We start from the raw sequence: 25,902 nt of genomic DNA on the forward strand, positions 1-25,902 counted from the left end.
ATGTGCTGATAAGCCAAGCCTGGGTTGTGTTTCTGTGTCTAGAGTTAGTAGCACACTATAACCCTGTGAAATAAATTGAGGAGGCGAATTCTTCAAGGTGAAAGTGTTGGGACATGATGCTATGCAGGCATAAATAACACATGACCTCTGTAAATCATTACTACTATTTGTAACATTGCATCTTAAGCCATGACAAATGCACCAATTTGCTGCTTCGGAGACCATAATTGTACTTTTGTCTTCACTTCTACACAGTATTACAAACTTTGCACCTGGGTAGATAATGTCCTTGACGTATAGTAATTGTTAAGTGATGGTAATCTAAAGCTTTAGAATTTTCTCTTTCCTGTTATGATGTTGTATAGATAAGTAGACTAGAGCAGTTATTTGAGTAGGGACAGAAGGAAATTCTGTTTTTGAAGAGCTACTTCTAATTACTTTTACTCTCATGTCTGAATTCTGTCATCAGATTGTGATAGGGGTGAAAGTTGATTCCTTTTAAAATACTCTGTGTGGGGTATCATGGCATGCTGTATCAATTATATACATACACCTTAGAGGGGATGCATTTTTCAGACACTTTTACAACATGGTAGCTAGATGTGAATGGGATTTCATAGTTGGACATAGTAAAGCTGAATTCTAGAGTGTTGTTTAGTGGAAGGAAGATTGATATGAAAGTCAGAAAGCTTAAGTGTGGAGCACCCCTCTTTTGAGGGATTAACTCTGAGGGCCCATTTCCTTCAAGGAAATTGTGTGAAGACTGCCAGCCCATGGATGTATCTCTGGAAAATGGAGACCAGTTTTTACCCTAACATGAGGAAATGGTATCCTCATATCCTTGGTTGAAAGTGTTTTTTTTTTTTTTTTAAATTTTATTTTTATATTCCCCATATAATTGCAACCCCCTTATTTTGACCCCAATCCCTCCTTTACCAGCCCCCCCCCCACCCCATAGTGTGTCTCTGATTCATAGTTGTTTGTTGATTTTGATTTTTTCTTTCTTACAGTTATTCTTTTTCCTAGTCCCTTATTTAGATTTTCTAGATTCCTGCTATGAGTGAGACCATCCGGTATTTTTCTTTTTCTTTCTGGCTTATTTCGCTGAGCATGATCCCTTCCAGCTCCATCCATGTTGCTGCAAATTGCATGTGTTTATCTTTTTTGATTGCTGAGTAATATTCCAGTGTGTATATGTACCACATCTTCTTGATCCAGTCATCTATTTTTGGGCATTTGGGTTGTTTCCAAAGCTTAGCTATTGTAAATAGTGCTGCTAGAAACATAGGGGTACAGGTGGTTTTTATTAAGATGCTGGCATTCTCCTTAGCTGGAGTGTATAGAAGTACAAAACCCTTTGGGAGTACTGAAAAGAATCAACTTAAAAAAAACTCTGTTGATAAGAAATTGCCTGGAAGAACATTGGTCATTTATTACAGAGGTTTCTAAACATTTTTGATCATCTCTCCTGCTTAAGGACAATTTTTAAGCTAACTCTGTCAATATATTTTAATTTTATTTATAAATTATATGTATGTGTCAGTGTACTAGTTACATTATATAACAGGTACCAAAATAGAAAATAAAAATGTAATGAGATAAAATACATATAAATATTTATTCTTTTCTTCCTATGCTCCAGGGTATTACATTTGTACCCTCTTTTGAATAATATTGATAAATTGGGAGTCTTGTTAAAATTCTTTTTGATTTATATCTAATCAGTTATTGAGATTTGTTTTGCTGGTACCTGGTAAAGAACCATCTTAAAACATATTGAACCTGAATAGTTACAGAGAGTCTCCAATTTTTAACACCCAATTGGATTCTGAGTGCTGAAAAACAAAGATTCCTTTTTACTTTTTGCAGTGTTTTCCTCCTTTTGTGAAAGGTGAAGAACTCCAAACAAGAGGGGTGCTGTCCACTTGAGACACCAGGCTATCCCTCATGTCTAGTAGAACCTGGCCTTTGGAAAACATTCAAATATTTGTTGAAGGAAAGAAATATACAAGCCTGTATATTTTTCTTTGTGTCAGAATCACGTAGTATTTATTAGCTGAGGTGGTAATGTTACCAGAAAAAAAAATGGGATTTGGGCAGATTTTCATTGTTTTTTTTCTTGACCACTGAAACCTGAGGTTGACAATAATAGAAATTTAGAAGATCCCAATTTTTGAATCAAACTGTGAAACTGATTCCTGTCAAACTCATATGAGTTATACCCTCAGCAAGTTTGTACACAAATAACAATTAATTTTCTTATTGGTACTTGCTTCCACCATACATCGTGACAAACTCATCCTTACATGTACAGAGTGATTACTTTAGAAGGGATGGAGAGATTAAGATAATGGAAGTGCTGATCATTCTGAAATGTTAGATGCCCAGACTGTCATTTAAAAAGATATATCCATTTACCAATTCTTATTGCTGTGATTTGTGCACTTGGAAGTAATTTCAGAGACTTAAGAATTTCTTTTTGCTGATAGAACAAGCTGGTTGGGGGTAATTTCTATAGATTTATCCTATTGGGTCCATTTATGTATGGTAAAGTCACAGTGTGGTAGTCATAAAGATCCACTGGCAGTTTCTAGACAGATGTTTTTGTTTGCTTGCTTTTCTAGCTCCTTTGGCAGGAGTGAGTAGTTCCTCCCATTCCATTCCATTCCATTCCATTCCATTCCATTCCATTCCATTCAGCATGTTCAGCTCAGCAGCAGAAGGACTCTTTAGAGCTCTTGTCAGGCACACTGGAGCAGGTAATGGAATGTTAGTTTCCTCAGATATGGAAAAACATCTTCTGGTCTAAGAATCAGAGATGTGGGTTCATGCTCCACTTGTCCTACTAAACATATGGGTGTTTTACTATTCATTTATAAATATGTCGAGGCATGAGAATCAGCGGCAGAGATTTATAGATGTATTGATTCCTGGACCTTACCTAAACTAAATTTTCAGGGATGGAGATTAGGTATTTTGATTTTAGACAGAATCCTCAGCTGTTTTGTGATAGGCAACATTTTGCACTTGGGAACCCCTATAGCTTAAAATATCCATGACTTGACTTTCTCATCTGTATGTGTCTTTTTTTTTATTAAAAAGATTTATTTATTTATGTATACACGAGCTGGGTATAGTTGAGAGGCATGGGGGTGAGAGATTCACCAGAGACAGCGTAGGGAGTAGAACAGGAAGATCTACTGAAATTCACTGCTGAGGGGAGCAGCAGGTGAGACAGGAGAGGTATACCTCACCATGTGGGTTGCTCCTTGGCTGGCCGGGGATGGAACTCATGCTGCAGAGGCTGCGAATTGCTTCATAGTGTGGTGCTTAACCCCCTTTCCACCAGGTAGGCCCTGTACGTGTGTTTAATATAATTGTGCTTTTTTGTGTATCCACTGTGTATAGGAACAATAGCCATTGTGCTTTCCTGAACATAATTACAAATGGACCCGTGTAGGTAAATACTAGGCTTTAAAGTCTATCAACTGAATGACTACAATGACATTTATTTTTCTCCTGAAGAAAAATGCTAGCGTATTTACTTTATGTCTTATGAGAGAATTGCAGGATAAATTACCTCTCTCTCCACCCATGCAATACTTTGTCATATTTTCTGAATTAAATCTGATTGCCTAAATCTTAAAAGACAGATCTGCTATGATCCAAAGTTGCATATAGGATTTTACAAAATTGCTTCTTTGCATAAAAAGGGGCAGCATCTTCATGTCTTAACATTATTGTTTTTATTACTAATTTTTTAATTATATTCCAGTTTATTGGACTATATTCCAGGATGTTCCAGGTTTTACAACAATTACCAGATTGCAACTATTACAACTATTATAAAATCTAATCCTCATCACTATGCTGAGAGGCAGAAGTATTAAATACTCAAAGAGATTGACTGACTTGGCCATGGCCACAGATTTGTAAATGACAGAGCTGGACTCTGAGGAATTGAAGAGCTGAGATTCAGGAAAAAGGTTAATAGCTCCTTCAACTAGACACCAAGTTTCAGCTTCCTTGGATGATGGGGATATGGAGATCAAAGACTGATTTATAAGGTCTAGTAAAATGTATTGGTGTCACTGTCCAAGGTGAGGAGTGGTCAAATATTGTTTGGATGGCAGGGTATTAGACTTAATGGAATTTCTCATTTATTTAAGTGATTGATGGAGGCAATAAGCTATTAGAATTTAAGAATATGCCAGATAATTCCAAGCACAGTGTCCATATGCCTACACCATCATGAAGCATGGGAAGACTGTGAGGGTAAAAAATGTAAATTCAGCCATTCAGGTAGGTGCTCAAGTTACATTTAATGGTTATGAATAATTTGTATTCCACCACTGTGCTGAACACTTTAGATTAAAACAAATATTTTAAAGATTTATTTATTTATGTATATAAGAGCTGGGGTATAGGTCAGAGGTGTGGGAGAGTGAGAGGATTCATCAGAGACAGAGTGTGGAACAGAACAAGTAGATTGACTGAAATACTGAGCGAGACAGGAGAGGTCTGCTGCACCATGTGGATCAGCTCCATGCTTCGGGGATCGAACTCATGCTGCAGTGGCTGGGATAGCTTCATAGTGCTGAGACTTGCAACACCTCCTTTGCACCACCAGGGAGGCCCCCTGTGCTGAGCACTTTAGCTTAGCTGACATTACCTCACTCAATTGCCACAGTACCTGTGGGATCTATGTTTGGGGGAGGCTCGCAGAGCTTGAATGGCTCATTAAAAATCACTGCTCTGCAGTGACTGAGCTCGAACCTGAATCCTACTGATGCCTCCTTCTTGAGTCACTGTGAACCATTCCCATTTCTCAGGGGCATTGTGTTTCTGGTCTGAATGATTTGGACAAGTGGCACTAAAGTCATTTTCTTCTCCTTCAGTTGGCTTTCAAAGGCTATTTCCTACCATGAGATGTGCACCTTCAAACATGGAACCAGCTCAGTCAGATAATCTTGATAATTGACTTAATTTTAATTAAGGCTTCTCAGAAGAATTATGACTTTAACCATGACTTTAAACCCTGTGATTAGAAAACAGGTATTCTCAATACCTGGCATAGAGGGAACAGCCAAGAACTATTTGTGGAGTAAATGACCTTTATATAATGTGATTAAAGGGAATCAGACTCATGGATCTGGGATTATTTAATACAGATTGAGCTTCATGGGTCCTGGATGAGTTCAGTTGGATTTTATAATTAAGTACATTTGGATAACTCTCCTTGGTTGTCATTAGTGTCTTCAGTACCAGGTCCTTATTTTAAAAATAAGCTTTGTAGCTGCCTATACTATTGCCATATATACCTTATTTCTGAGTTTAAAGCACTATGGTCATTTGTTCTAACATTTTGAAAGTGTCGATAGCTTCATTTTTGTCTATAAGGTGATAATTACAGATTCAATTATTTTTAAGAGGAAGGGATGTCTAAAAGATGGAGAATAAAGCTGAGAATCTGGAGACATCTTTAGCAACATGGAAATATCCCACAGGGAGTATGTGCAGTGAAGTGACTCCTTTCTTCACATGCTATTTTTTTTTGCAATCATTTATTAAAATAATGTCAATTAGCTGAACTCGGCTAGATTATCTTAGTGGGGCTTCAATTTATTTATACAGTCTACATATAGATATGTGGTTTTTTATGACAGGATATTTCAGTAAGTATTTTAAATGATATTGTTGTTGACCTTAAAGTCCAAAGCCATAGTGTGGTTGATAACTAGTAATTTTAATTTAAGATGTTTCAAGAATGCTTTACTGTTAATTGAAAGGATTTTTTCCCCCTGTATCACAGCCATTGGCTTGTCTTGAGCAGCTAATTAGTGCGATTATTCCACAGCTGCCTTTGCCACAGCACAAAGGTTTGTCCTGTTTTTTATCAGAAGGATCAGTCTCTCTGAGAACGTTTTAACCTGACAGGCTTTCAATATTAAAAGTGCTCATTTATTTATTTAGTCATTTATTTATTTTTAAATAGCTCCCATACCCCATTCTTTTTTTGGTTTAGAAAAGAACAGTTGAGCTTTGAACACATACTCAAAGTATAGAAAAATATATTTTCTTCTGATGGTTTTATAGCAGAACCTTACCCAGTGAATTGATTATTTTGAGTCATGACTAGGTATTTTTATTGTGTGGATGAGCTAGGATATTAAAGTCACAAGCAGAGTATTAACATTTTTCACTCTGTGTGCTTCTGTAGGAAACAATAAAGGAAAGAGGGTTTAAGTCTTCTGGGATCCTGAACACTTCCCAGAAAACCACTGTGCTGGATACTGTTACTGCTTTCCCACTATTGTCAGAATACTTCTAGCCAAACAGTGACTTTGACTCCTCAACTTGTGTCATCATTTCCTAAATTAGTTCACTGGATTTAATGGAATTTAAACTTGTGGCATATATTCTGTCGTTGAAAAAAATATTATGGCCTAAGTGGGAAACAGCTAAAGAAAGAAATTTATCTGTAATTCTACTCTCACTCTGATAATGTGTGTGCATTTTATACATATTTACTTATTTTAAATTAGAATATAAGTACGCTTTGATTTCTGCTTTTGAATTTACTCTTACATGCACTTCTCATTTTGCATTTTTAGTTGTGCAATTAAAAAATTAGTAATTTATTATCAAATTCATGTGCCATAATTTACTTTTTTTGATCCTATTTGATGCTTAAATCTTTTCAATAACTTTATCCCTCCCTTTATCCCCAGTTTCACTGAAATATATTCACCATGCTGTACATTAAATCCACAGTACTTACTCATGTTGTAACTAAAACATTTGACCAACATCGTCCCTCTTAATTTAAGCATTCTCTTATTGGGGTCAAAGTTAGATGGTTCAGAATATTTTGTACTTAGTAAATAACTTTGTAATGTCAGGTTTTCCACATTTTGAGAAATTTTCTTAGAATCATTGTTCATCAATGACTGTGAACAATTTTACAAGTTTTTAATGATACTGTTGTTCAAAGATCTAAGACTATGTTCTGGCAATGACTCTGAGTAACCTTATCATTTCACATTCTTGTATTGAGCATTATTTTAATTGGATTGTACTTTTCTAAATTATATTGTTTAGTTTTTTATAAATAATAGTAAATATATTTCTATACCATTTCTAATGGCAGCATATTATTACATTGTGTGAACCTGAATCAATTTCCTATAGTGAATTATAAATAAACTGCTTACATAATTTCAGTTATCTGGTTTCCTAGACTTGTGTGAGGGTAAAACACAAGTGTTTCTTCATCAGCTAGCACATTTTGTAACCTATAGAGCTTGAAGTTTGACATTTTTAAGGAGTCGATGTAGATGAGCACTAATTTAAAGTCTAATTTGTCTTTTGTTGGAAGTTAAAAAAATAATGGGATTCACACTCAAGGAAGGAAACTAAAGGTATATCTACCTGCTTTGAAGAATGACTTACTCAAGAGTGAATATTTTATCAAATATCACTTTTTTTTCTGTTTACAGAGGCATAGTTTTTGTACTGTTTGTTGCAAGCAGAGATCTTTTAGAAAATTATACTGCTGGAAGAAAGAAATACTGTATTTTCTAGCAAATAATAATTACAGCAGTCAGCATTTATTGAGGCAGTACCACTTAACACTCATTATACTGGGGAAGTTATGTTTATTATTTTGTTCATTATTTTATTATTATTCACAAAATCTCGAAGAACTCAGGTTTTAAAATCCAAATGATGCAATAGACATTTAAAAGGCTTCTTCCACTTTGAAAAATGGGTGGAAAGTATTGGTATCCCTTCTTTCCAAATAAGATAACTAAGGTTTAAAGTTTAATATGGAATGTTGGATAGCTGGCAAGATAAACATTTGAAAACCATAGGTAGGAAAATTAGAAAGTGTTTTCTTCTTATGACTAGTGTTTAAGCATTTTAAATGATTTTGGGCAGAGTAAGTACCAAAGCCATTAGAAGGAGGATTCATGGGGAACTCACAGAGCTCATGTAGGAGAGGTCATGCCAAGATGAATCAGAAGACAGTATAAAGACAACCAGGCAGAGAAGAATTGGGTTGTCAAACTAGTTTGTCTTCTGCCCCCACTCCCAAAGACTAAGGTCGAGTTCAGTGTTAACATTCTGATACAGATGTTTCTTTCATTAACGATTTTTACTTTTGGATCTTAGAAAAATGTCCCCACACAAAGTTCACCTTTTCTTTAAGCTTTTCCATTTCAGTCGACATTTTAGGCATTTTTAAGATATTCAGATAACATGTAGATATAGGGAATAGGTATTTGGTTAGTAAATCGAACAATTTATTTTTCAAAGTGGAATTTGGGTGCCATTTAAGATGCATTGCTTCTTGGAAGTTCATATGACAGCCCTATATTTGGTGCTGAGCGGTATGTGGAATGTCAAAAAAAATAAACTACATGATAAAAATGCCTAGATACAATCTAGCTGACTTAATTTTATCAACTACTAATGACTTAAATCCTGTCACCTCTTGATTTTCGATTACATGGAGTACTATTCTGTGACTCGATTATATTTGCACAGACTCATTTCATAGTTTAGTGCACTTTAGGATATCCCAAAATGCAAATGAAGGGTCTCGTTAGGAAACTAAATGTGCATGTTTTCGATTTTCCCACAGCAATTCCGAGGAGCATCCTGGGGCCTCCAAGCCTCCGATAAGCTCCTCCAGTATGACATCACGCATCTTGCTACGCCAGCAACTCATGCGTGAGCAGATGCAGGAGCAGGAGCGCAGGGAGCAGCAGCAGAAGCTGCAGGCGGCCCAGTTCATGCAACAGAGAGTACCCGTGAGTCAGACACCAGCTATAAACGTCAGTGTGCCAACCACCCTTCCCTCTGCCACCCAGGTGCCCATGGAAGTCCTTAAGGTACGTGAGTATCCTCTTATTGGTTGGGCCCAGCCTATTTCCACAACATTTTCCACTTTCTAGGTGTTTTGTCTCCTTGAATGTGTACTTGGTTATATTGACCCATCCAAATCATTTGTAAATACCAATTTCATTGATTCTGGCATGGCTTTATATTTTAAAAAGAAGGATGCAAATGGATTGTCACTGCGCTAGTAGTAACCTTCACTAAGTGGGGAAAAAGTATTGATGTTCCATGAGAAATCGCAAGTAGTAATAATTGGTGTGTATTGCAATAACTTTCCATTTTTCTTTGGAAAAGTTTCAAAATGTATAAATTATGAGAAATGAGGCTTTATAATAACTTATATTTATTTTTTCCTGAATACATGGTCATTCTTCACTTTCTTTCATATTTTGAAAATCATTTTGGCTGTAGACTGTCTCTTAGAAAATCTTGTTAGATATAAAACCGAAAAAGAATTTTCTATGCTTTAATAACCAGATTGCATAATCCTGAAGTAAGCTGTTTTGGGTATCTTTGATTTTTTGCTAGAGTAGAAACTGTAGGAGCTTGTTAGCATCATTCAATCAGGGACATATAGCTTCCTAATTACTAGAGAAAATTGTAGCAGGTCTAAGAATAGAAGTCCATCTCACACATGTGTCCTCCACATCACATTGGGAGATACTCCTTGATTAAAGGTAAACATTCTAACTCTTAAATATGACTAATGCAAGGAACGGTAAAAGGAAAATAAGGAAAGTTCCTTACTTAATTTTTTTTTTTACTTCATTTACCTAATTGATTCATTCTGAAGAGGATCCCAAGTGTTACTGTTCATTAAACAATGTGAACTTTACACGCCAGTGATTCATTATTGGTCTTTGCATTCATTTGTGTTCTCAGGAAAAAAAAAAATCTCCCACTATTTAAAGTTTACTATTAAAGCAAATAGAGGGAATGATGTGTTATAATTGGGAAGTAATAAATGATCCTTACCAGGAAGTAGGCAAGAGATTCTTCAAAAACAAATTTAAAGTCAATTGGTTTTTGTTTGTGAAGACTCTTTTTAACATGTAGTGATGAAATAATGACACTCTTTCATAGAAAAACCAACTGAAATTCTGGTAGAGCAAAAATGACCCAAATAGTTTAGCAAAAAATTTTACTCTTATGTGATTGAAATCCTGGATAGTGCCATAATTAATGGACATTTTATTCTCCTCCACCCTGGGCAAAGGCAAGCTTTTCTTTCAGGGATAGATTATGCATTAAATCTTTCTGTTCTGTTTGAGCAGACATTGAGATACTTAGTTTTTATAGACTTACGATTTATTTAAGATTTAAGATGTTGTCTGGTGTTAACAAGAATCATAATTGTTTTGACTATAACTTAGTATGAAAGCATATGATTTAAATAATAATAAAATGTGGAGAAAGATCTGTTTTTCACCATAATGGTCTACTTTTTTGTCTGTTTGACACATTAAAAGAGATAAATAACATGGATTTGTGCTACTAGTGGCTTATGCCCAAATTGAAGGTAATAATTATAGTAAAGTATATTAATTGAGATCAATATTCCTATCAAGGAAGTAATATCTGATGGGTGCAAAATTATCCAAATGCAAATGTGTTGAAGAGTCATTTCCGTATTATATTAAAAATGTACATCACTTCTAAATGTTTTTTATTTTGTAATTGACGTATCTATTTTCAAAATGATTAAATTTGGAATCTGTATCGTTTTGTATAATATACCCATTTTTCCTCATGCTGCTATATCCTGGTAACACTGACTTGAGATATGATCCTTAATTTAGATATGCCAGAAAGTTAAGTTAAAACACAAAGGAACTGTTACAGCTGGGAGACTAATTAAAAATAAGTGATTGATAAATTTATATGTTATGCTTAATATAGCTTTACCTTTGTTTAACTTGTGCATTTTTATACTTCAGCTATGCAGAGTAGTGAAGTGTGACATAAATTAGAAGAAAGAATTGTTGGCATAGTGTAGATAGGCTTGGTGTTATTAACAAAGATTTTAGTAACATTGAGTAAAAGATCACCTAAAAATGTGTTATTTTCATATATGATGACATTCTAAGAAATTCATATTTTCAAGAAGAGTATCTTGTAAGTTATTACTTTAGATACTTGAAGAGTTGGTACTTTATGAAAGACAGTTTACATATTTTCTAAAGTTTTATGTATGAAAATATTTATTATGCAACAGTGAGAGAAATATGGTCATTTTTTCTTTTCCCCTTAGAATTTTGAACACATTAGTATAATTTCATATAAAAAAAGGTGAATAGCAAAAGTAAATTTAGATCACTTCTCTGTGAATATACATTTTCAAGGAATGAGTAACATCAAATGCACTAATTTGGTACTTAACAATATAGATTAGTGTGGCTTGAGTAAATTCTTTTTTTAATTTTTAAAGATTTACCTTGCTAAAGTAGAACATACCTGCTTTTCAGTAGAGATAGATGTTTATAGTCAAACACAATAGCTGGTGCTGGAGAATCCTGCCCTCCCACTGGTTTGCAGGAACTTGATAGAAGATCGCATACATAAGTGCTCATTACCAACATTTTGCTATCATTGAGTTGGATGATTTTGAAAAGCTAAATTAGTGTTTTCGGGTTTAAGTCTGCTCTTTGGCAGAGTTACACTTCAAATATGAAGCTTTATAAAGCATGCTTAAAAATTGTCGACAGCATCTGGTAAACTTAGGACTAGTCTTTGGAATTTGTATTAGAGGTTGGAAATTTGCATTACTGATTCCTCAAATGATCATTGTTCAGTCTGGAAATTCCTGAAGCTTTGCAGAATTAGCTTTTGGTTTCTATATTGATTTAATTAATTTTATAACCTATTCTTATACCTATTCTTGATTTTTTGGTTGGGTATCATGGAGTAATTAGTCTTTTTTATTATATGTTTAAGTATTAGAGATATCTACTAGGTTTTTTAGAACAACCCTGCTCAATTGGATATTGTAATTTAAAGATACTTCTTTGTCATGCATTAACCATTGTCATGCAACATTGTTTCACAGTAGTGAGCACTGCATGTATTGTGAAGTATCCAAAAAAAAAAAAAATGGTTATTAAGGACCATGATTGGAAACCCTTTCTTCCACGGGTCAGTTTTGTTGATAGGTGAGCCATTCAGACCTGAGGTTTAAAATCTGAGCTAGTATCTTTCAACCTAAAGCAGGGGAATGAGGGACAGATCTTGAAGAATGGGTAGCTAAAAGCAGAGCCACCTACCATTATCATCTGTGGATTAATCCAGCATATGCTTATAGTGTCTTCTGACTCTGCTCAATTACCGCAATACCTCTGGTTACTCTGATCTTGGGCTCTCAAATTCGTTAGAATTTTTCTCCCTCTTTCCTTCTTTCTCCTGCAACATGGACTCTCACAATTTATATTTTGAAAACATTGGTTTATAGTGCATATATATATATATACACAAATATATGTATATGTATGTATGTTTGTAGTTTGTAGGGAATCACCAAGGATTTTCTTCTTCCCACCTTTCCTTACTTTTGCCTTAGAAATTAAAGGCAAGGTGTTCTTTCTGGAATTGACTGTACATTGAATTTTTCTATTCTGCCTAAGGGAGATTATGAATTTATTCTTTTAAAGATTTATTTATGCATACAAGAACTGGGGTACAGGCCAGAGGTGTGGGGGTGAGAGGATTCACCAGAGACAGAGTGGGGAGCAAAACAGACAGTTTGACTGAAATACACTGCTGAGGGGAGCAGCGGGCAACACAAGAGAGGTCCGCTGCGCCATGTGGGTATCTCCTGGGCCAGGGATCGAACTTTTGTGCTACCGTGGCTGCGGACAGCTTCATCAGCTGTGTCCTAACCCTTTGTGCCACCAGGGAGGCCCAGGATTATGAATGTAAAGGGAAAAATAGAGTCTGGGGATAACTTTAGGATAGCTAAGTAGTCTGAGAAAATTTACTTTTTAATCTTTCCCTGTTTTCCCAAATCATCTCTGATAATCTAAGAAGTAGGGCAGATTGCTCCAGAAATAGAAATGGTACTTACTATTCTGTAAGTTCAGAAACACATTTTGTCAGGCCTCACTATATTGTAAACTGAATTTACTTTGGCATTTATTTGCTGGTTTTGTCATAAATATGACTTCCTATTTTTATAGTGATTCTAACAAATCATGATGGAAGTCTTGCTTCTTTGTTACCCTGTTCTACAACTGAAATTGCCTTTGGGATATCACTAGTGGGGGGACAGATGAATGACTGAATTGCTGCCTTTTCTCTGTAAATTACAAAATCTACCTGGTGTAGAATTTTCAAAGTGTGGATCCTTTAAGAATACTACAGAAACATGAAAAAGCCCAAGGGAGTTACAGGTGGGTATGAATTAGCATTAGGGATCACTCCATTACCCCGTTATGTATTTAGATTTTGTTCCTGACTAATTTAGCCAGGAATTCAGAACCTTATTAGCATCAAATGGCTACAAGCAGCAGGAACAGATGTGGCATGTTTCAGATTGACTTACCTTTGGGCTCTGTCCCCATGAAAAAGGATACCTGAGAATCCTAACAGTGTCGTCCCTGGACCAACATATTTAATTCATATTCATCCATAGGCCATCAAAGAGTTTTGTCCCCAGTTAGTGTCACTTACACAAACATTCTGTGAGCCTGAATTTCAGAAATTTTTATAAACTTCATTGTTCTTCATTTTGTAATCAAGCTAGGTATCTGCAAGTTTGCTTCTTCTTAAAGGAGGACTTAGGGACTCATTTTCCACTTTTCACAAACAGCTGTTGAACCTCGTTTTCTTACAGCATTTTGAATCTCCTGTTTGTATCACTTTGAGGTACCTCTGTCATAAAATAATTTTCTTTCTTACAGCTCACTTTTACTGATTTTTCAAAATTATAGATACTTGTTAACCTGGAACATATAATCAGTGTGGAAAAAGGGAGCCAACACACTCCCTCAGTCCCTCCCTCCACCTCTGGCCCTCCCTTGAGCTCCGTGGAGGGAGCTGTTGTTACAGTTTAGGGTACAGCTTTCCTGACTCATCTCAAGCCTTTTGTGAAGAAATATATCTGGCAGGTGGAAGTAAACCCTGTATTTCTCTTTGTTTGCCTTTGCAAGTGGAGCAAAAGAAATTGAATTTCTTCTCTTTCTGGGTCACTTCTACTTTTGAGACCATTGCTTCAAAGTCTGTTCTTCCTTAGGCGGAACGGGAATGTCATGTTTTGTGTTTTGAAAGCAGTTAGATCGTATACGTGTTATAAGTGTGTGCCAGCTTGCAAAGGCTCTGACTGGCACCCCATTTGCTCCTCACGCTGCTTCACAAAGCCCCGTGGGTAAGGACTTAGTCCTCCAAGGCTAATACAAGGAGGCGCTTTGTAGCATGGTCTCACTTTGGAAAAATCAAACTTAACATCTACCACTGGGGCAAGAATCTCAGTAAATTCTTATTGATTAAGTGTACAGGTTTTCTGCCGGTAATGTAGGGACTGATTTTAGAAATGAAATGCTGGCTGAATAAAGTCATCATTGCTTAAGTTTTTAGGCCTGACCCCCTCAAAAGGGCCAATTCATGGGGAACAACTATGTAAAACAAAATATTCCACCATGACATAGTTATGAGCCGGGTCCATTTTTTTAACTCATTGCAGCAACAGCTCTACTCACACTTTCATCTGGCAATATTGGCACAAAATGGAAATTATTTTTTCCCTTGTGACCAGCATGTTTTCATGTGACCAAGGGGTACAATAGGAACTGGGTGGTTTTATTTCCTCAGGTTGTGTGTAGGGCCAGCTGTGCTCACCAACACCTGAACCCAAAATGATGACTTGAGAGGAATGCCTTCTCTTTGAGTTCAAAGAACTTTATCCTCTTCTCAGTGGGCTACTTTGCAATCACTAAAATCATCTCCTGGGTTTCTGTGAGAGGGGCTCCTGCTCAGTTCCTTCTCTTTTTCTTCTATTAAAAGAAGCAGAAAAGAGAGGTACAGTCTCCTTTCATTTACACACTTCTAATGCCATATGACAGGAAGTCAGAGTAGCATCTAATGGAGATTTTTAGGGTCTGGGGCCTAGAAATGAGGGCTGAAAACTGAAGGGTAGACTTTTCTTAAAAATCTGACTCTTGGGCCTCCCCGGTGGCGCAGCGGTAGAGCGCTGGGTTGCGAAGCTGCCTGCGGCCTCTGCGGCGCTGGTTCAATCCCCAGCTGCTCCCCGGCCACCGGAGGAGGGTCCTACATGGCGCGCAGACCTCTCCTGCCGCCCGCTGCTCCCCTCAGCAGTGTACTTCGGTCCTTCTGCCTGCTCTGCTCCCCGCTCTGGCTCTGGTGAATTCTCTCACCCTCCCGCGCTTCTGACTGTACCCAGTGCATGTATAAACAAAACAAACAAACAAATAAATAAATAAACCAAAACATGCCTCTAAAAAAAAAAAAAGATTTATTTATAAAAAAAAAAAAAATCTGACTCTGAATGCTAATTTCTTTTTAATGTGATGATGCATTTAGAACATGCATCCTTAATAGGGGTGTTATTGTCCGCTCACCCCCAAGAGGGCAAGAATTGGTTCTTGGAGGCCAAGAAAGTCTTAGATGTTACAGTAAACAGGTATAAATATATATATATAAACAGGTATACAGTATGTGTACCTGTTAAAATTTAATGGGAATGGCCATCTGGGAGAGGCAATTAGAGAGAAAAAAATGTCTTAAAAGCCTCCTTAGGGGGATGATGATGAAAAAAAAGGTTGAGAAACATTCCTGTTGAGTACTCGGCATCTTTCCCAACCTGCTGTATTTGTGTTGTGTTTGAAGAACACTTACCCAGGCTCTTCAATATGAGCCTCCTGCATTCCAGCTAGTCTGTATCTCCCCAGGAAATCTACTAGAGTAGCAGTCATAGTTAGTGTATGCCAGCATCGGGCAGTTATTATTAGCATCCCCATTTCATAGAAGTAGGAACTGAGGCAAAATAGTTAAGTATCTCACCCAAACTCACCAAAGCAAGTGATGCAGTCAAGATTTGAGCCCACTCCACTGGACTCCATGGTCCATGTTCCTTAACCACTGGTGGTGGTATCTCTGTAAAGTCAATGATCTGAGAAATTTTAGGAGGGAGAGGTAGTAATGATCATTTTCTCAACTGACATAGTAGCCTGGACCCTGGGGCAAATATTTGGAGATTAAGCTTTAAACTATTATAGGCATTTTGAAGATACATGTACTATCGAAGCAACTTGGAAGAGGAAAGGCACTGACTGAATAGGGTGGTGGGATGAACACTTCATATTCTCTGTCTCATTTATCCCTCTAGAAAGTCTATAGGGTAGGAAAGATAAGCACTGTCTTCCAGATAGGGAAACTGAAGCATAGAGAGATAGTCACTGGCTCTTGGACACATGTTTAGGCTCCACACCCTACTTGACTACTTACAACCACATTCCCTGATGACCCCTGTGTTTTCTGTAGAGCTCAGGAACAAACCCTAAGCATTTCTAAGGAACTCGTGGAGACCAAATATGTTAGAACATAGTAGTGGACAATCAAAGAGAAACTACTAAGTCTCTCAAGCTTAACAGATTGATCTTAAGCATTGAGAATTAGTAAGGGGTCATCCATATTGAATAATTAAAGTGTCTCCATGAGTTTCCACAGTGTGCTAGATGAAAGAACTGGATATGTTCTTACCATACAAAAAGATCACCTGGGCTCATTGCCCATATATGGTAATTTATGGTTTAGCTGTAGTCATTATTATTGGCCATAAATGCTACTGTGAAAATTTCTATAACAACATTCAAGATTATAACTCAAGGCCACTTATAATGTAAAGATCCTGTTGACCCAGGCTCTCATAATTCATATGCTTTGTGGTTCTATATACCTCAATAGGATAGTTCTATTGTCTTAATTTTTTTGTAATACTGAATTTGATAGACTCACAATATCCACTTTGAAGTTTCATTAGTATGCGTTTTCTCCTGAAATTATTGTTGCATTTATAGTTTTTCTTTCCTTGACCTCTGCAGTATTGTAACTTTTACTATATTTTAACAGTTAAAACTATAGCCTCAGTTCTGGTTGTTTTTCTGTTTGCTTTTAGGTGAATAACATCAGCTGTGATAAATCTTATTTCTTTATGAAAGGGTCACAACTTCACAACTGTTATCTACTCAATCCCTACAATTAAAGAAAGAACTTATATTTGAAAGACCACTGATGCAATAGCTTATATAGGTATGCACTTAGACAATAGAGCTTGTGGATATGTGTGAGCAAATCTAATTTTAACATTGCCTTACTAAAATAAGTAGGTGGAGTCTGTGTTTAAAATATTTACATTAGTACAATGACTTTGCACAAAGTTATAGCAGTAGACAGTGCTAGAATATTGGCTCTTGTCCTGAATATGTCACTTTTTATTGACTTTGAGTATCAATCCAAACTTTTAAGGAAAATTTAGCTTGACAATACACTAGTATTTCAGACTTTGTCCATAAAGTTAGATGATTTTGTATATTAATTTATAAATTTATAAAAATGAGATGAATCAAAATTGGAGCATTGATGAAATAGGAGGCTGTTAAAGTAGAGACTGCTCCGGGGGGTGGGGTGGGAAACAAAACTTGTTTTAATCACTCTTTCAAAAACTAAAGCATGTCTCAGAAAAGGGTCTAGATGAATATACAATAATACTAATGGTTCTTTCCAGTTACCTCTGGAATGTGTTTTGTGACTATAAATGGTGGCAATCAAGGGGTTTATTTATGATTTATCTTTTTTAGTAGACAAGCATATACATACATTCTTAATGTAATTACAGTGAGATATCACCAAGCATTTTATTTAACAGCCATAGCAAAGTCCTGTCCACCCACAAGATTCTGAGCAACACACTTCTGTCAGGCAAGGTTACTATACTAGGGCTTTCCTATAGGAAAGATAGCAAGGGATAAGGGCCCTGAAAATTGAAAATGAATAAAAAAGATTTGAAATACCATGGTGTGAATAATTTTTTAAAGTAGTTAAGGCCCACCATTAAGAGCAGAATTCAGATTTTTACTACCTTACCACCAGAAATAGCTTTGTCATAATCTCCCCTGTTGGCCTGAGTTTTGTATAATTAAAATTTAAGGGCTAGAAATTTTGTTGAGACTTAATTAGAAGCGACAAACCAGAGACATTCCTGCTGGTAAGGAAAGGCTTAAGAAATTCTTATTGGCTGAATTACAAATATGTAACATTTTTTCTGAACACTGCATGGTGGTTCAAACTGCCTAAAGGTGACAAGATTAGCTCTATTTTTCTAGTGAAGTAGTAAAAATTAGATTAATAAGTACCAGGCAAAGAAACTTTCCTTTCTTTCTTTTGTTTTTTCTCTTTTTTTTTTTTTGAAAGAAATCTTACTTGAGTACTTCTGGCTGTGGAGATCTGTGCCTTAATTAGCCACATGTTCTTTTTACCTCCTGGGAAATAAGTACGGGATAAAATTGGGGATCAAGACATAGACGCACATTGACTTAGCACACGCCGCTAAGTAATTCATCAAGGAATGTTGGTAATTAGTCCTGCCTCTTTCAACTCTTGGCTTATTTCATAAAACTGGTTGATTTAAAATAATGCCTGCTGATTTATTACCAACACGTTTCAAGACTGCTACTTGGCTCTTAAACAAAAGGAGTATTGTGCAGTGAGGGAAACGTGCCCTTTTGTTTTTGTGTTTTTACAAATTCTGAAGGGCCATCTATAGTCCCCTATTAACTTTGTTGCATTTTCTTTTACCCCATTCAGCATTTTACTGGGTTGTCTTTTGTCTCTGGGTGAAAAGAAAGGGGGAGCAAATTAGAAAAAAAAAATCCAGGCTCTTGGAGGTTTTGGATGTGAGGTGCTTGTCAAAGTGTATTGGCTCAGTGTGGTTTGATGGAATTTAATTTGTATCCCTCATCTGGTAAGACAGGCTATAGTAATGGCCTTTGGTCCTTCTGCATTGTTAAGTGTTTGGTGATGTTTATGATAGCCAGGTTAATCTTGAAAGACTGAAAATGTGAGAAGTTGAGAAGCTTATGACTTCATCCTGTAGTCTTGGTATCAAAACACTGCAGTAAATTATTATGTGGATGCCAAATTTTCACTAATGCCAACTGATGTGCTTCATTAGGGTTTTTAGACATAACCCTGTTGAAAATCTGGTGTTAACCTGGGTGCAGTACTTAACTAGTCATCTTTGGGTATACTTCCTATTCTCTTTGGGCCTCAGTGTCCCCATCTATGAAATGGAATACTGTCTTTCCTGGAGATTATTGTGAGGATTAAATCAGAAAATTCACCTAAGGCAGTGCTGTCCAGTAGAAATAGGATTTGAGCCACTTGTGTAAATTAAAAATTTCTAATTAGTGATATTAAAGGCAAAATCAATTTTAGTAATATATATCATTTAACCCAAGTATGTCCAAAAATGTAAATTACATTTCTACATGTAATCAATATAAAAATTAACAAAATATTTTACATTTTTCCATACTAAGTCTTCACATTAAATCTTCAGGCTGGCTACGCATTTTGCAACTACAAGCACATCTCAATGCAGACACTAAATTTTCATCAGAATTGTTTGATCTGTGTTTTAAATTTAATAAGATTTCCATTAAAAAGGTAGATTTGAAGCAAGGTTATAAGGGTGCTATAGCAGGTCAAAGGAGAGTGCCAAATAAAAAACAGGTCACCGCCCATGGGTTCCTCATCTCGTGCACAATTGCAAGACCGCTCTGGGAACAACAAGATGGGGTTTATTTATAAAACAGGAAACAAAGAGTTCTAAGGCACAGGTGGTGTCCACAGTGTCCAGAAGTCCCAAATGAAAGGTCACTCATTCTAGATGGCACCGTCCCATCAACTAGGGCCTGGAGCTCTTGGGGTACTGGCAAGCAGGGCCAAGATACAACTCACTGCAGCTGGATGCTCTCACAGGCCAGGGTGCTGAGATGACACCACAGCAGCCCACAGCACAGTCTGATGGTCAGGATGGACAGAACTGGACCCTGGGCCAGAGAGCAAGGGATGCAGCAGCACTGGAAGCCTCCTTCCAGGTGATACACCTTGTCAGCACTGCTCATTAGTGCTGATCCCCAGGTTCCCAGAGGCGGTGTTAGAAACACCAGCATTATGACTCTTTGTGAGTTGTTGGCCCCCACCAACAACAAACACCTCTTTGAGACACCAGTCCTGGGGCCTTTGATGCTCTTTTCAGGTGGTGGCAGTGGCAGGACCAGAGGCACATGCGGGCACCCAGTCACTATAAAATTTTTGGCTTCTCTTCATTGGAAGTCGGCTACTGGATGCTTCTTCTTTATCTTTCTTCTATTTTTCTTTGAAGGCCAAGCACAAAATTAAAGTTTCGAGGTCTGGGTGTCCCAAGCTGGCTCTTGCGCTGCCTTATATCCTCTTTCAGGGTCCCCCACCCTAGTTGATACCTGCCGGGTTGGACCATTTTCAATTCTAAGTGACAGACTAGGCTATTTTAGGATCAGTTGGCCCATCTGGCACCAATTAATTAATTAATGAACTGATGAACATGATTTAGCTCACACCTCATTGGTCCATGCTAACATCCAAGCACCAAGTATAAAAAAGCAGGAGCCTGGCTCAACATCAAGGCCTGCCAGCACCAGACCTCCAAGGAGCTGTCTCTCAGCCTTATGCTGTAGAAGGCCTGGGTGCTGCCTAGAACAGGGAACTTCTGCTCTAGACTTGGAGCTCAAACCTTTTTGGCACCCGGGGGAGCGGCTGCCCACAGGCAGCAACTTCTGGGTGCTGCCATTTTTTCAGCAGCATTTTTCATTTTACTGCTGCTTTGCTGCTGGTAGGAAAATGCCAGGCTTGCCCTGTAGTCCATGCTGCATGGCCCCCGTTACAGATTCACATACCCAACTGTCTTAAACATATGTAAAAGATTTCTAATGACTAAATTGAGTATGAATCTTTAAATTTAGATTTAAAGGAAATAACAATAAAAAATTCATTTCTTCATTTCTGTGCTTATTAACCCCACAAGGCCTTTGACCTCTGTATAAGCACAGATCGAAAGTATTTAGCACAGTGCAGGGTAGATGGGAAGTGCTTAATAAATGATTCTGCTGATAATAAATAATATAATCATTTCTAATCATGAATCACCTAATATAGTAGTTACTATTGTCATCTCCATGTTGCTGTCTTCATATATCACCTTTTATACTACCCAGTACCATTGGTTTCCTTCTGCCTTCCTCTACATCAAAGGAAACAAACAACCCATTTTGTCATGATTTTCTTTCTCACAATCCTTTGGATTCTAGGTTAGATGACATAGCTTTTGGTTGGCTGATAGTTCGTTTCAAAAACTGCCCCTCGCAGGAGAACACCGTAAAGAGCCACCATTGGTACCATGGCATTTGGACCCATCTCTACCAACAGCCTTCCATTCAGGCCTGAGTGGGGACAGTGCTAGACTTGGTAGCCACACATCTTACTCATACTCTCAGCCCCATTTCTTTTCCAGCATATACACATCACACTTATATAGCACTTGTCCACTGTGTTAATGATGCTAAAACTTTAGGGATACATAAGCATTTCATTAATGTTTTAGTGCAAAAAAAGACATTGAAGGAAAAAGGAGACTAATTAATCCTTGGTATTTCTTTAAATGTTCATTCAGTAGTAGCTAAATGTACATGTATGGTATTAAAAAGTAGGATTTTTTTCAATTTTATTTTTATATTGCCCATACAATTGCACCCCCCTTATTTTGACCCCAATCCCTCCTTTCACCCCCCCTCCCCCATAGTGTGTCTCTGGTTCATAGTTGTTTGTTGATTTTGATTTTTTCTTTCTTATAGTTTTTCTTTTTCCTGGTCCCTTATTTAGGTTTTCTAGATTCCTGCTATGAGTGAGACCATCCGGTATTTTTCTTTTTCTTTCTGGCTTATTTTGCTGAGATGATCCCTTCCAGCTCCATCCATGTTGCTGCAAATTGCATGTGTTTATCTTTTTTGATTGCTGAGTAATATTCCATGGTGTATATGTACCACATCTTCTTGATCCAGTCATCAATTTTGGGGCATTTGGGTTGTTTCCAAAGCTTAGCTATTAACATAGGGGTACAGGTGCTCTTTGGAATTAATGTTTCTGTGTCCTTTGGGTAAATACCTAGGAGTGGAATTGCTGGATCATATGGAAGCTCTATCTTTAGTAGGTTGAGGAATCTCCACATAGCTTTCCATAGTGATTGGACCAGTTTGCACTCCCACCTGCAGTGCAGGAGAGTTCCTTTTTCTCCACATTCTTGCCAACATTTGTTGTTGCTAGTATTTTTAACATGTGCCATTCACACTGGTGTGAGATGGTATCTCATGGTAGTTTTGATTTGCATTTCCCTGATTGCAAGTGATGTTGAACATTTTTTCATATACCTGTTGGCCATTTGTATTTCCTCTTTGGAGAAGTTTCTTTTTAGCTCTTCTGCCCATTTTTTGACTGGATCATTTTCTTTGTTTTTGATGAATCTCATCAGCTCTTTGTAGATATTTGTGATCAGTAAAAAAGTAGGATTTTTTTTTAAAGATTTATTTATTTATTTATACAAGCACTGGCTACAGTCAGAGGCACGAGAGGGTGAGCGGATTCGCCAGAGACAGAGTGGGGAACAGAACAGGCAGAAGGACCCGAAATACACTGCTGAGGGGAGCAGCGGGCGGCGGGAGAGTTCTTCGCGCCATGTGGGACCCTCGCCTGGTGGCCGGGGATCGAACCCGTGCTGCAGAGGCTGTGAGCAGCTTTGCAACCCAGTGCTCAACCGCTGCGCCACCAGGGAGGCCCAGTAGGATTATTTTTTGATGGGGCTTTAGAAATGATTTTTAGTCACACTGATGTTGCTAAGGCAATTTCTTTTCTCAGTTACCTTGCAGAATTTTTTTAATGAATTTTCAGCATAACTGATAATTCAATGAAGCAGTTTTCTTCCTTTTCTTATTCATCGGGCATCCAAGTTTTCTGTTTTGATACTAGTTTTTGTCCATTTATTAAATTAGAAATAATATACCTAGAAAAATAATTTATATTATTATAAGTACCTTGTCATTCCCAATGCAAACAGTGTGTTGATGGTACTGAAATTAGTAATCTGTGTTGAAAGATGTAATATAGTTTTCATATAATATTGAGTCTTCAAAGTACTTTCTTGTTCAATTACGTGTAAGAAAATAAAGAAATCAAAAATATTAACTATACCATGACTTTCAGAAAGAAAAATTACTATGCTGTCATATTTTTTGACTTCCTTAGTTTGGAGTTATATATTTTCTCAATGTTTGTTACATATTTTATCATCATCTTTAGATAACATAAAGTCTATTAATTTAATACAGACCATTATAAAGTCAATTTCAACTTCACTAGCAACTTTCTAGGTTTATATTGAAATCATATACCTCAAGAATATATATATTTATTTATTTAATATATATTTTACATCATTCTTCCTTTCTGTACAATGTATGCTTTCTCCTCTTTCTCCTCTCAGTCCCTGTATAATTCCCCCCACCAGTTCACCCGTGCACCATCACCATAGTCCTTTGTGCTCTTCCCTCCCCTGTTTTGAGCCCTCTCCCTTCCCCTCCCCTGCAGACTCTCTGATTTTGGCATAATCTTGAATTGATTCATAATACAATGTAAGAGTATGAGTCATTGTGCCCATTTTATTGACAACTGATACCTCACAAACAAGAGACAAAAACCAGGACATTATGGAAGGACACTTAATGTTGCTATGAAATCCTCATTCAGTTTGGCATGAGCCTAAGGTATGAAGAACTTAACCTAAGTTTCTTGGAAAGTACTCTGCAGCTTAGTGCTTCCCAAAGTGTGGCCTAAGCCAGCAGACCCTTCTTCACCTGTGAATTCTTTACCAATGCAAATTGCCTGGGTCCACCCTGAAACTACTGAGCCAGAAACACTACGGGTGGACTTTTCCATCTACTTTTTAACCGGCCGTGTGGAAGATTCTGTTTTATGCTCATGTTTGAGAATCGCTGCTGTAGAAACCTGGCAGTTCAGTTGTGAAAAACATAAAGACAATTCAGAAATGCTAGTGCAAACAAAGTCAGCCGAGTTTCTTTACTGTAGGTCTTCTTAGACTTACAGTAAATATGTAAAGAGTTATAGCAAATCTCCAACAGTTGGTACAATAAGTAGGCACTCTGTCTAAGAAGAGAAGGGAGGAAGAAAACAAGCAAAGGAAATGAAGCTTCTTTGAAAAATTGATCAGTGGAAGTTGCAAAATATCCAGTACTCTTGAGTCTTGTATGTGTGGTACATTTTTTAAATGTTCCTACTCATGCAAAGTTCATTAAAAAAATAGATTAATCCTGTTAACTCATGGGGAGGTAAGTTGGCTAAAACAAGCATAAAAATCATAAAATTACTTGCTTTAGAGCAGTGGTTCCCGTGTTAAATTACAGAAACCATTATGCATTTAGAGGAGTTCTGAGGGATCAATGAATCCATTTTTTTTTTTTGCTTTTTTAAAATATTTATTTATTCATTTATACAAGCACTGGTACAGTCAGAAGTGCGGGAGGGTGAGAGAATTCACCAGAGCCAGAGTAGGGAGCAGAACAGGCAGACTGACGAAATACGCTGCTGAGGGGAGGAGCAGACATGGCAGGAGAGGTCCGTCACGCCATGTGGGACCCTCGCAAGTGGCCGGGGATCGAACCAGCGCTGCAGAGGCTGTGGGCAGCTTCGTAGCCCAGTGCTCAAGCGCTGCGCCACCAGGGGAGGCCCTGGTTTTTTTTGCCTTTTTTAAAAAAGATTTATTTATTTATATAAGAGTTGGGGTATAGGTCAGAGGCACGGGAGGGTGAGAGGATTCACCAGAGAAAGAGCAGAGAGCAGAACAGGCAGATGGAACAAAAGCACTGCTGAGAGGAGCAGTGGGCGAGATAAGAGAGGTCTGCTGTGCCATGTGGGTATCTCCCTGTCCGGCCGGGAATTGAACCCATGCTGCAGAGGCTGCAGACAGCTTCATAGCACTGCGCTCCACCCGTTGTGCCTCCGGGGAGGCCCTGAATCCATCTGTTTACCTATATTTATAAGTTAAGTATATTCCTCACTTACATATATACAACCCAACTCTTTTTTCAAATAAATGTAGATACTGCTAACATAAACAAAGTATAAATTAAGACCAAAGCTATCCGTTTCTTACCCACCCCCTCATTTTTGAACATTTTCTTAATGAACAAAATCTAAAAGCACAACTCCTAATCAAATAGGACTTAGGACATTTAAAAAGGTTAGGAGTTTTTAAAAAGGTTAAGAGCTACTTCTCTTTAGGAAACTTTTTTTTTAAGCTATCAAGTGTTACTTAAATTCTACTTTTGGAATCTACTCCCTTTTTTAAGATTATATTTAGTTAGTTAAATGGTAACATAAAATGGCCTTTTTCAGAGTCGGAGGGGCCCTAACATCTGTAATTTCACAAACAGCGGGGCCTTAATGGTCAGTCTCTGACATCAAAGGCCTTTCCTGACGTGGCCACAGCCTTGGCTTTGCCTTTCATGCCGGAGCATTGACATCAAGGCAAAGTGTTTTTCTTTCTTTCTTTTTTCTTTTGCAGTATTAGTTTTATGCCTGAAGGCAGTATATCCAGTACATGGGGCCAACTTGCCTTCTGGTTCGAACAAAACAAATGTTCATTTTTGGAAGCTTCTCTGGAAAGATCTGATGTTGAGGTCCTTGACTTGCACACACAGCTTGCTGACCAGCCTTAGGTGAGCTTCTGAGAACCCAGCCTTAGAGGAGGCATGGCTCTTTCTTGTAGGACCATCGGGTTTAGCAGGAAAACTTTCCTTCTGCCAGAAGATACTGATTTCTTACCTTTCTCCTCATGCTAACAGTCCCATGTAGGAGAATAAAATCAGAAATAACCCTAAGATGCAC

The 25,902-nt window shown here is 37.4% G+C and overlaps 1 protein-coding gene across 9 annotated transcripts in view; it reads left to right on the forward strand.

Annotated features, from left to right (window-relative positions):
* The window catches only part of MITF (melanocyte inducing transcription factor), a 212,124-nt gene that overhangs the window by 117,116 nt on the left and 69,106 nt on the right, over nt 1-25,902 (forward strand). For all 9 annotated transcript variants that reach the window (XM_054695474.1, XM_054695475.1, XM_054695480.1 and 6 more), the window contains exon 2: nt 8,648-8,897. In XM_054695474.1, the coding sequence (XP_054551449.1) occupies nt 8,648-8,897 (250 nt within the window). The remainder of the gene's footprint in view (nt 1-8,647; nt 8,898-25,902) is intronic.

The sequence above is a fragment of the Talpa occidentalis genome, unplaced genomic scaffold (assembly GCF_014898055.3).
Source record: "Talpa occidentalis isolate TD23 unplaced genomic scaffold, MPIMG_talOcc4v2.1 talOcc4.10, whole genome shotgun sequence".
Lineage (NCBI taxonomy): Eukaryota > Metazoa > Chordata > Mammalia > Eulipotyphla > Talpidae > Talpa > Talpa occidentalis.